At 40.7% G+C, this 13199-nt stretch overlaps 1 protein-coding gene across 1 annotated transcript in view; it reads left to right on the forward strand.

The window, feature by feature from the left end:
• The window catches only part of reck (reversion-inducing-cysteine-rich protein with kazal motifs), a 65686-nt gene extending 52689 nt beyond the window's left edge, over window positions 1-12997 (forward strand). The window contains exons 17-21 of the mRNA XM_058389192.1: window positions 1962-2157; window positions 6528-6738; window positions 6846-6919; window positions 8391-8546; window positions 10509-12997. Coding sequence (XP_058245175.1) covers window positions 1962-2157; window positions 6528-6738; window positions 6846-6919; window positions 8391-8546; window positions 10509-10736 — 865 coding nt within the window. The 3' untranslated portion in view covers window positions 10737-12997. The remainder of the gene's footprint in view (window positions 1-1961; window positions 2158-6527; window positions 6739-6845; window positions 6920-8390; window positions 8547-10508) is intronic.
• Window positions 12998-13199: the final 202 nt, after the last annotated feature.

Consider the following 13199-nt stretch of genomic DNA (forward strand, 5'->3'; position numbering starts at 1 on the left):
TACATTCAGATTTCTGTCATGCTGTGTATATCCTGAGGGACAACTCAGTGTGGCGTTAGCATTCTGTGTGTGGAAAAGCTCATTAATATTCGACTGAAATATTTTTCATATCAAAAAGCAAAGCTCTGTAGAAATAAACAGGAAATTGGGATTCAATAATAATAGCTTCTGTTCACGCTACCTTGTTCTCCTGCATGCTTTTCTACTTTCCCTCGTTCCCTAAAGCACAGCTCAAACCTCAGGATTACAGACGTTATGAAAAAGGCAGGAGACTGGGAACAGCCCAATATACAAAACTTTTCTTCTTTAAGTATTGGGTCAGTTCAAGCTGCTTTTTATATGAATGTTTATCTCCAAAGATCCTGCTCAGTCTGAAATATATAGGAGAACGTATTTATAATTAGGACCTCTTAAAATAAAATGTTCCAGGCTAAAAATGACATAAATAAGGCAGTTGCAATCATTCATTCTTAGTAACTAATTCATCCTGGTCCAGTTTGTGGTGGAATCGAAGCGTGTGTCTCAGATACACCACAGATGGGATGCCAGGACACACATTCACACTGAGGGGCAGGTTTTTGGGGAAGTAGGAGGAAACTGGAGAAACCCACATGGACACAGGGATATTATAAAGATCTTCCCCCACTGTGCTGCCAATAAAGAGTTTTAATATTGAAACATTAGAGTTTGAGATGCAGGAAAGAGAGGATCATACCCTGGGGCTCATACACATAGCAAAGCTAGCTGAGTTTTTATAAAATCTACTACCATACAACGCTTTTAATCTGTACACTAGGGAAATCGACTTTCAATCAGTAGACACAAATGAATCATTTTATTGCCACAATTGTGATATAAATTGAATCAGGACTCTGTTGGCTTTCTGTGTGAGACGTGTGTTTTTCTCTCTGTTGGGTAACCTTACACAGAATTTTAGTGGTTGAAGAGAACGCCTATAAATTTTAGATGCTTATAAACAAGCTCTTGGGGCATCTCAGAGATCAGGAATGGGTTTGATATCACCATAAAAGAAACATTTGGGGGTGGAGACAAAGACACAACTGTTTTTGTTTTTATCTCTGGTTAGATTGGCCCCATTAGGCTAGGTAGAAACAGAAGTACTTATGAAAAACACAAGTCCTCTGTGATCAAATACTTTTATATGAGCCATTATCCACCACTGTGGAGTGTGACGGGACAAAGAAATTCAGTGCTCTACATGGACAAAAACCTGGTAGAATAGATTGAAGGTATCGTACAAATACATAACAAACAAACACACTATTTCATGTAAATACTTGATTCCTGTCTTGACCTTTGTATGGGCAAAGCAGTAGCTTTTATGAAACTGAGATCCTCATATACACCGATCAGGCATAACTTTATGACCACTGACAGGTGAAGTGAATAACTCTGATGATCTCCTCATCATGGCACCTGTTAGTGGGTGGGATATATTAGGCAGCAGGTGAACATTTTGTCCACAAAGTTGATGTGTTAGAAGAAGGAAAAATGGGCAAGCGTAAGGATTTGAGCGAGTTTGACAAGGGCCAAATTGTGATGGCTAGACGACTGGATCAGAGCGTCTCCAAAACTGCAGCTCTTGTGGGGTGTTCCCGGTCAGCAGTGGTCAGTATCTAAGGAAGGAACAGTGGTGAACCGGCGACAGGGTCATGGGCGGCCAAGGCTCATTGATGCACGTGGGGAGCGAAGGCTGGCCCGTGTGATCCGATCCAACAGACGAGCTACTGTTGGTCAAACTGCTGAAGAAGTTAATGCTGGTTCTGATAGAAAGGTGTCAGAATACACAGTGCAGGACGGGTCAGGGCTGTTTTGGCAGCAAACAGGAGACCAACACAATTTTAGGCAGCTTGGCGTCATGTTGTGCCTGGTCTGTCATATTGTTTTATATATGTCTAGTGAGTAAACAGTAGCATTGTTTCATATATCCTCTGTCTCAGGTGCATCCCTAAGCGGCGTGTGTGTCTGACGAATACGACAGACTTCCCGTGTCTGCAGTACCAGTGTGTGAGCCGACCTTCCAGCTGCGACCAGAACCAGCTGGATCCGGTTTGTGACACGGACAACATGGAGCACACGAACCCGTGTCTGCTGTACCACAGCGGCAAAACCCTGGCGTACATGGGTCACTGTCAGGTACACACATCTCAGTTTACCTCCATCGTCCTACAAACACGGGGGGGGGCAGTCGAGGGCATTTTAGGAAAGCTGTGAATAACAGTAATGCCATGGAACTCATTTGGATAGATTCTTCAATCCTTCAGACACATACTCAGTGTCCTGCTGCTTCTTATTATTTAAGGGCAACTCAGATTATACATATGATCAACAAAAGAGATGGGGTTTTAAAAAGAAGGGCAAGATTCCCTGACAGTCAGCTAAAATTACATTTAATAGCTAATGCTTCATGTTTACTCAGTGGACACTACTCGCGTTGTAATATTGTTTGAAAAGAGTTGTTTTAGTAGTAGCTTTCATTTATTATTTAGATGATATGTTTCGGTTTAAATATCTCCTGTTAGGACTGATACTCTATGTGTTTGAGTAAATTTTTTATCCAAACTACCACAGAGTAACACGTGAAGAGCATAATTTCCAGATCCTACCCACTAGCTAGCTCTTTCCTGTCACACAACAGCTCCTAAGCAGGATAGTCTAGCATGTGCTTCCTGTAAGACTCAAGAAGCTTGGGGCACACATTTAGGGGGAAAGGAAAGGAACTATTAACCCTCTTCCACATGCATGAATTCACAAATACACTTGCTTGGCTAGTGTTGCTGTGATTAACAGGAGAGACAGCAACTTTTATCTGATATTGCTGTCATAAACATAAGTCGCATTTGGCATAAAGAAATAAATAAATTTACCACAGTTTCAGTGTCGCCGCAGCAAGAGATCATAACATAAGTAATTTTCTTTACATCATTAAAGCTTCTTTATTGTATAATGTGACGTTGAGAACACGTGTATCACAGTCTGTTATTTACTTCAGCCAAGCTCATATTTAGGATCCCTGTTCTGTCCCTGAAGCGACACTAGAGGGCACTGTCTTGTCCGAATAACAGCAGCGTGTGTTTACGCTCTGAGCTCAGGCTGTATTTTCCAGGAAGCTGGGTCAGAAGACTGCACATTAACTACTGCCGTCTGCCGAGGCCAAAGCCATTCATTTAGCTGCAGCTATAAACAGCAGCCTGAACACAAGGTCAACACGATGCACTGTGTTTAATGATGAGCACAACTTTCATTACAGGAGGAGCACGGGGCATTTTTCAGTGTTGGCACTGTGTGGTTAGAAGGTGTGGTGAACATTTTTCCGTCTAGCCCTGTGGGTTTGTCTGCATTTATATTAACACAGGCACACAAATAACCTATAAAGCTATAAAACACACACACCGAAAGGAACGCTACGTAGGAAAACGTTCACACACACATACCGAATAAACATCCAACCAAAGACGTCATCGAAATGAACATTTCTCACCGATATTATACTACACTTAGAGAGATAAAGTAGACACGTCAGTCAGCACTTAAGCTTCCTGTGGTTGCTCCTGCAAACTCAACCCACACTTCCTGATCTCATGGAACGCAGCTAGATCAATTACCAGCTCATTAAAACACCACCAGCAAGCAAGCAGGTCAGTTAATGAGGATATGTACATGAGCAAATCTTAGGTATCATGTTTAAAGTGAGAGACATTCAGTGTATTTACCACCACAAAGCTCCGATTTCTGTGTTTGCCTCATTTGGTAAATGCCAGACAGCAGGATTTTGACATTATGTCCAATGATTTATTGTAGAATGCCATGGAAATAATAAAAGAACAGAATATAGATAGATAGATAGATAGATAGATAGATAGATAGATAGATAGATAGATAGATAGATAGATAGATAGATAGATCTGATCTGATTGATCAGTATTTACATTACAGTACAATACACATGTGCAAACTGGCAGGATATAATAAATACAACCCCTGTCAAAAAGTATAGAATCACCACTCTTGGAAGATGTTCATTCAGTTGTTTAATTGTGTAGGAAAAAAACCAATCACAGACATGCCAGAAAACTATTTTCATTTAACATTCCAACCAAGCTTTATGAAACACTTACAAAAATAAAAAAGAAAGAAAATTGTAGTCAACTGCAACTGTTTACAGATCAACCAGAGGAAAAAAAATGTGGAATCATTCAATTCTGAGGAAAATATTATGGAATCACCATGTACTTTGCAGGTCTAAAACAAACGCCTGTATCCGATTACATCTGCTAATTAGTCTGCAGTTAAAAACGAGTGCTTGCACACCTTAGTGAGCTGTTGAACCAAGCTGATTGACATAAATCATGGCTCCAACACGAGAGGATGAAACAAAGGAGAGGATTATAAAACTTCTTGAAGAAGGTAAATCTTCATGCAATGTTGCAAAAGATGTTGGTTGTTCCCAGTCAGCTGTGTCTAAAACCTTGCACCAAGTACAAATCAAATGGGAAGGTTGTAAAAGAGAAGCATACTGGTAGACCAAGGACGACATCGAAGCGTCAAGATAGAAAACTTCAAGCAATATGCCTTGAAAACAGAAAATGCGCAAAAAAACAAATGAGGAACAAATGGGCAGAAAGTGGAGTCAATGTCTGTGACCGAACTGTAAAAGAAATGGGATTTACATCCAGAAAAACCAAACGAAAAGCATCATTAACATCTAAACAGAGAAAAACGAGGTTTCAGTGGGCTAAAGAAAAGCAATCATGGACTGTGGATGACTGGACGAGAGTGATATTCAGTGATGAATCACGAATCTGCATTGGGCAGGGTGATGATGCTGGAACTTTTGTTTGGTGCTGTTCCAATGAAATTTATAAAGACAACTGGCTGAAGAAAACATGCAAATTTCCACAATCATTAATGATATGGGGCTGTATGTCAGGTAAAGGCATGGGAGAGATGACAGTCATTACATCCTCAATAAATGCACAAGTTTATATTGAGATTTTGGACACTTTTCTTATTCCATCAATTGAAAGGATGTTTGGTGATGATGACATCATTTTTTCAGGATGATAATGCATCGTGCCATAGGGCAAAAGCTGTGAAAACTTTCCTTCAAGAAAGACAATGACATGGCCTGCAAATAGTCTAGACCTCAATCCAATTGAAAATCTATGGTGGAAATGAAAGAAAATGGTCCACGACAAGGCTCCAACCAATTTTCTTTCTTTTTTATTTTTGTACGTGTTTCATAAAGCCAGAAGGTTGGAATGTTAAATGAAAATAGTTCTGTGGCATGTCTCTGATTGGGTTTTTTTCTACACAATTAAACAATTGAATGAACATCTTCCAAGAGTGGTGATTCCATACTTTTTGTCAGGGGTTTGTATGAAGTACAGTGTGAGCCTAGAAAAAGTAGAAACAGTTGTAGTAGTGCAGAGTGAGAGTGTTATCACCTGTCACACACAGGTGAGCTATCGCACAATGTCATTGCGAATAGTATGAATGATCACCTGTAGCGTTCTCTATGACAACGAAACTGAACGAGTCTTTCGGAGAATGAGCTCCGTAGTGTGTTGTAGAGTGGGTGAGACAGTTATAGATATGGTTTATTTTATTTTTTCACAAGCATCAATCAATACTGAAGCCGCTTATTCAAGACTCTTTATACAGCCTGCATTAGCGACATGAATTAAACCGACCACCACAGCACTTCAGACATGTCTGAAAACGAGCTCGTTCAGAATTCCCATTCAGAAAGCGCACACTGTCCCTCATAACACACTGACCTAGAAAAACACTAAAAAAGGGGAGCAGAGATGGTGCACTTCTTCTTTTTGTTTTGTTTTACCTAAATCAGTATTTCATTATAGAATAGCAGCTTTTAATTTTATTGACTGTATGCACTGTCAGAGGAACAAATTTGCTTCATTATGCTTAGACTGATAGAAATATCGATAGAACCAGATAGAAATGTATTATTCTCCCTCTCTCTCTATCACTCAGCTCACTTTTTTTCTGCTTCTGCCACTAGGTGGTGGAGGTGTTATGTTTTCAAGCCGTGCGCCCGTCCGAGACTCTCATTAGGGTCAAGAGCGAGCTACTGAATGTTAATCATTTGAAAGTCTTTAGCTTTAAATGTCAAGGACACAAAGGGAATATTTTTATACTTCAAAATCACGCATTTGCATTGAGTAAAATCCTTAAGTTCCACAATCTGATTGGTTTCAGATGGACTTCAGCATAACAAATACAGCTCCTGATAAATAAACAATAAATTCATGAAGTTTAAGCCATTGGCTTGTCTATATAATGCCCAGTGCTTTTGCATGTTTGCATGTTGCTTAGCAACCAGATCTTATTTCTCTTAACAGAATACATTACCTAGCTGCAGAAATGTTTCTTGGGAACTTTAATTAAAAAGAATGCAATTATTCATTGAACACTGCTTCACATCAGACAAAAGAGTGTTGTTGAGTGTGTTGTGTTTACTGTGTGTGTGTGTTTGCACACAGGATGCCTGCAGGGTAACACAGGAAGTGTGTGGACACAACGGCGAGACTTACAATACGGTGTGCGAGGCGTTTTCTGACCGCGTGGCCGTGGATTATCAAGGCCGCTGCCATGCTTTGGGTTCTGTGTCAGGTTTCCCGTCTGATTCAGGCTGTAACGGCGTGCCCTGTCCTCCTCTCTCTGCTGCAGGGTGTAACCCCATCACTCCACCTGGTGAGTTACACTCTGCTGTTCTCGGCTTTACACAAGTCACATGTGATTCTCCAGACATTGACTATCTCTCTCTCTCTCTCTCTCTCTCTGTGTGTGTGTGTGTGTAGGTGCATGTTGCCCGGTGTGCGCCGGGATGTTGCAGATCCTCTGGAATAAACAGCAGATGAATGTCTTTGCCAAGGTAACTGTCTTCCCTATACACGTTTTCTGCCCTCGGCCTGTATTTATTACAGAGCATCTTTGTGATCTTCTGCCTTCACTGGCCTTTCAGTTTCATTAACACAAGGCAAACAGTGGATGGCAGCATGGAGACCATTCACAAAAAGCTCCAGATTTTACTGAGTAACGATTTCAAAAATGTTTAGATTACTCAAGTGGTCATGATGTAAACAGCATGCTGCAATGTCTTAAATCATGTTCAGTTATTTTTTTTAAATTCCATTAGTTGAGGGTCTTTTAAGCATGTGTAAGTGCACATACCTGAACCTCCTGGTGGTCTAGCGGCAGGATCCCGCGCTCTCATTGTCAAGGCCCGGGTTCGATTCCCGGGCAGGGCGCTAACCCAGCCACTGAAGAGTTAACTCTCAGTGCTGGTCCAAAGCCTGGATTAAATGAGAGAGTTGCATCAGGAAGGGCAACCGGTGTAAAACCTGTGCCAAATGGAAGCATGCAGACCAAATGATTTGTTGTGGCGATCCCACACACGGAGCAGCCGAAAGAACAAGTCTACATACTTGGATAAAAAAGCAGTAAACATCAATGACATGAATTCGACATCACGCCTACAAAATGGTCACGAAGACAATATTTTCAAAGCGAACCACCAAATAATTATCTGCTAATAAAGCAACATTTAAAGAGATTATCATCAAACTACTCATAGAGACAAAGAGATTTATTTTTCATAAATAATTAGTGTGATAAGTCTGAATTTATTATTAGTTATTAGATTATATAGATTAGATGCTTGAACATATCCAGACTGCAAAGCAAGTCACAGGTTTGTGTTAATACTGTATTCTTTACAGTACACTGTTTCCCTGTTTCTATAGTAACGGCTTATTCACAGAGACAGACGCTCCATATATGATTCATGATAAACAGAGTAAAACGATGAGAGAGAGAAACATCGTCGATATGGCGACGTTTTGTTCTAATCAGAGACACATTTTGCAAGGAGTCTCTTGCGTCTCCAGTGTTTTCCGCCACAGGAAAGCGTTCAGGAGAAGACTCTGTGCTGTGCTTCTTTGTCTTTTTATAGACCATTTAGAGCTGTTATAATGTAAGCGATATGTATTATAACCATCTTAAAATACTTCATTGAAAAATAATCAACTTTAAGTGGAATTCTGTGTGTGGTGTTGATTATTTTCCGCATGCAAACATGATTTATTCCTTACATATTGTTCCTTTGTTCCTAATATTCTGAAAGGACAAGCAAAAAAAATATATCAATGCTAGTCCACTACTCTTATTAGTGTCCGAATATAAACCCTAGTTCTTATCGTTTTCTTAGAAATATTGCTAGGAAAAAAATTCCACCTGATTACAACATTAACCAGAAGCATGCTGTTTTCCTGTCAGTGTTTATTTTGCACTTTCCTGACCTAACAGGATGTTTGTGTGTGTCTGTGTGTGTGTGATATTTTCAGCTGAACCAGAATCAGCCGGTCTCAGTGCATGACATCCTGAGAGTCCTGCGTCTGCACGTCTCTGTCCCTCAGTGCGATATCTTCGGCTACCTGAGCGTCGACTCTGAGATCGTCATCCTCATCATACCTGTGGACCAGCAGCCCACACCACTGCAGGTGTGTGTCCGTATATTTAAAGCTGCATATGTACACTCTACATCTTTTCCCCCTTATTAGAGCCTTGAGAGCTTTTCCGTCAGCGCTCGCAGTAAATTCAGGGAGAACGCCTGCTGCGCTGTCAAACCCATTACCTTCACTCAGAGGCACGTCATGGAAGAGAAGGTTACACACACACACACACACACACTATATATAGTGTATATGTATGTTTGATGTTGGACAGACAGGCACTGTGATGCCTTCTGACATCTTGTACGTCCTGCAGCTACAGTAATTAGAGCTTCTTGATGAAATCAGAATGTTTTTAGCTTGCTTTGTAAGGAACAACATGTATATTTGTTCAATTCTTGCATTAGTGTAGCATCATTTTTATAGCAGATGTTGGAGAATGACAGTTCATCTGCATTGCCGAACTGGTTTACTGCAGAACTGAATGCTGATTCAGTGCAACTGTTATTTAGTAAGATGCCAAAAGCACAGCATGTCCCTCAAAGCTAAACGAAAACCAGCGTTATTCATGACCAGGTAAATAATTACTCACATAAATGTTTCTGCTTTACTGGTGATTTGGAATTTCATACATTTTGTCAGCATTTGCTTAGAATTTTGGGACTATGTTTAATATTCTGCTCATATTAAACCTTCGTTTAGGACACAAGTTGGCATTTTTTATAAATCAGTGGTGGCTCAAGTGGTTAAGGCTCTGGGTTGTTGATCAGAGGAGCAGGGTTCACTGCCAAGCTGCCACTGTTGGGTCCCTGAGCAAAGCCCTTAACCCTCACTGCTCCAAGGGTGCTGTATCATGGCTGACCCTGCACTCTGACCCCAACCTCCAAAGATGGGATATGCGAAGAAGGAATTTCACTCCGCCGTAATGTATATGTGACAAATAAAGGCTGTTCCTATTCTATAAATCACTATTATATTTTATTATTATTTTATCTGTCGGAATATGAGGTATATCTATGATTATTGATCAGAGTGAATAAGCTCTCTCTTTCTTATTTTAATGCAGCAGTTACTATAATGTAAAAGCTTCAGAATCAGTGAACTGAGATCACAGTTTTAATACAATTTTATGCGCTGACCTAATTCAGCTTGAACTCATGATCACGCTCCAGTTCTGGATTTAAGAATGTAATAGGTCTTTTTCAAGGGATAAATTACTTTAGGTAAATTTAAATTTCCTGTTATTAAAGCTGTAATCTTATTTGAAGGCACAGTGGCTCAGTCAGTGCACATTTGCCTCGTGCCTTCAGGGTTTGGGGTTTAATGCCCATATCTGCCCTGTGTGTGTGTGTGGAGTTTATGTTCTCTCTGTGCTTCAGGGGTTTCCTTCAGGTACTCTGGTTTCCACCATCATGCTCTGTAGGCTGATTGGCATCTGTAAATTGTGTGTAGTGTGTGACTGGGTGTGTGTGAGTGTGTGTAATTGTGCCCTGTAATGGGTTAGCACCTAGCCCATGGTGTCTCCTGAGATCCTGTGTAGGTACAGAAAACCTGGTATTGTTGTTGCTTATAATAATCAATCATTTGATATAAAAATAGAAAAACCAGACAGATAAGTAAGCCTTATGAAACATAATTACATGCCTTAAAGACACAAATCATCTATACACCACCTACTTCCTGTGGATTTTTTTTTTCACGTGTACAGAAATAATTCCATACTCTTAGATTCACTTAATTGAATCAAGACCAGTTTTCATTTGTTTTCAGCCCAAAATGTGACTCTAAAGCGAAATAAAGTATACACTCCGCCCTGCTGCTGTTCACACTTACATGTCTCTGGTGAACAGTTTCTTATTCTTGCATCATATTTCATCTGTTCGCTGAACATACAGACAACTATTACCTCCGATTTGATCATCTAGTCTCTGCGTGTGTTGAAATGATGGAAAGCCTTGTATACGGTTGCTAAACACAGTGTGTGTGTGTGTGTGTGGTGTGTTTTCCCAGATTGAAGCCTGCAGCAAAGAAGCCGAGAAGATTGACTCTCTCATTAACTCGGGCAGTCCTACGCTGGTGTCCCACGTGCCCCTGTCCGCCTTCCTGACCTCCGAGCTCAAACTGTCCACCGTCAGCTCTGCTGCTGCCCCCGGCACCTCTTCCCTCTGTGTGTCCACCTGTCTCTCTCTCTGTCTCCTCCTCACATTCCTGCTGTCCAAGCTGAACTGTCGCTGCTGAGCAACCAGCGGACCCGCGAGTGACCTTTGACCTTCCTCGCCTCGTTCCTGTAGAAGCCCCAGTCTGCATAGCCTTGACAATCACAGAAACGCCAAGCTGACGAGAACAATCACTCGAAACATGACGGCACAATGAGCATGATGGACAGTTGAGCTGTATTCCTGTCGAGGGTAAGCTGTATCCAGTCATGTTATTCGTTTTTTTTTTTTACAGTGACGGAGCAAAGAGCCCTCAGAAAGGATGAGGAATAAAGATGGATAGAGTGAGATCTCCAAATGAATTTCTGGCTCTGGTGCTCCTCTCTGCTGCCTTTCACTGCCGGTTCACTGGAGCGGACACTTCTGAACAGTGTCCGTTTCACACACCTCATTTTCCAGATAAGAACTGAAGGAACTCATCAGCGCAAGTGGAGAGGGCTTTCTACCCCAAAATGAAAGGGATCTTTCTTCATTCCTCTCTGTATATAATTTAATAGACCTAAAAAAGGAGAAACTATAGCCATCCTTAGCCGGTTTTACACTGTGCGATTTCAGCAGCTTTTGAAGATTTTATTACTCGTCACACTGCATGAAATTATCCTAGCAATATCGGCTGAATTCTCTGACAGGCTCACACAATTCCATGATAAGATCCTCTAACCATTTTAATGGAGCAATTGCTTAACCGCTGCATTCTGCTTACCAGTTAGTGCAGAAGACGAGAAACATGCCTGAAAGTATGCTTCTAAGCTTGTGGTGATGAGCATCTTTTCTCTGTCCATTATATGTTGGTTTTGTTTATGTCTCACTAATGCCGTTTTACCAGAACCTTGTCGTCTCTGGTTGTAGCAGTGCTGACCAATCAGCTTGTTAATATGATGCATTCAAAATATATTGGTGTTACACTTGCTTTAAAGTGTGCGTTCACGTTCAAGATATGGCCGCCGTAAGCACATATCCTAAGCTTATGCACGTCTTGTGCAGTCACATGGTAAAGATGGTTGAAATATGGATTAATTTCTTTAGAATGGAAGGTTTACGATTTGAGACTCATGACAACAATCAGAACAAAATTTGAGCAGAGCTTGGAGTGTTGAAAATCGCTTGCCTTTTATGGGTTGACGTAGAGCGTTTTCATCCAAGCAATCCAACCAAACGATCCAACCTGTATAGCAATGCATGATGGGAACTGCATTATGTAGCATGTTTGGTTAGCTAATGACACACATGATGTATTGCAGGTCAACATGTCTGATAGATCGTAAGTGAACAAAACACAAAATCAAAGCGCGACTCTCCAGCGTCATCTTATCTCTCTTATTTGGAGCGAGAGAACTGAAGAATCCTCAGTTCTTTATAAATGATAGCAACTAGAGCTAAAAAGAAAGGTACAATAAGCTCACAGAGCTGCTGGCTGTAAAGCTTAAAGGATGGACGTTATGAGCAAAACGTAAACAGACTCGCTCTGACCTATGAGAGGACAGTTTACTGACATGTGACTCACATAAACACATCTTGGTACGCTTTGAATCGAGCCAAAGAGGAAATGAGGATCCCCTGTTTCGGATCTACAGGGCTGAAAACAATCCAGCTGGACGATAAAGTGGCATCTAGTGGATGTAGCTTTTAATCCTCCAGATGTACATAAAGTACACAGGTTACTAAGTGACCAGTGCTGCTCACTTCACTGCTGCTTTTCTACACGTCAAGCATAAGACAGACGATCTCAACTCATGACAGAAAATTTTTTTTTACACCATACAACAGCAGAATCAGCCTGAAACCCGTCCAGTGTAAACCCGGCTTTAACGAATATGACAATCATATCCACAATTGGGTAATCACAACAGTATGCCTTGTTTATATAGATTATATATGTAAAGATTTATTATATGAAGTATTGCAAAAAATAATAATAATAATAATAGCTATTTGTTTATTTTAAGTTTTCTGACCCGGAGGTCGGAGCCACAATGTGCCATTTTTTTAAATCTAAAAATATTCTTGCATGATGACAATTATGAAGTGTTTTTACAGAAAGCTTTTGTATCGTTCTGTCCTGTCCTGTCCTGTTCTGTCCGTGTCTGATTACGTGTCATCTCTGCCTATTGTCGAATGAAGGATTTTCCTTTTTTTATCAGTATTATCGTGCTTTGGGCAGCTTTGTAGCATTTCCACTCAGTGGAGCTTTGTGCTCTTTTATGTTTGTGTGTTTGCAATTCAACTGATGTATTTTTATAAGATAATAATAAAAACTGTTCATACTGCCAAGTGTAAATCCTATCAGGCCGAATGTGTCGTGTTTTGTTTTGTTTTTTCCCCTAAGAAGATGCCGTTTCTGTTTCGTGCCTCGGCGTTTTGAGGGTCAGAAACTGCTGTGTTGTCATCACTCAGACAGTGTGCTGTTGCGTAACGCTTGTACACTGACATTAGCTGTCATCAACCATGGGAAGATTCTCTCCCACACACACATATTGTGTACTTT

Source organism: Hemibagrus wyckioides, linkage group LG01 (genome assembly GCF_019097595.1).
Source record: "Hemibagrus wyckioides isolate EC202008001 linkage group LG01, SWU_Hwy_1.0, whole genome shotgun sequence".
Classification (NCBI taxonomy): Eukaryota; Metazoa; Chordata; class Actinopteri; order Siluriformes; family Bagridae; genus Hemibagrus; species Hemibagrus wyckioides.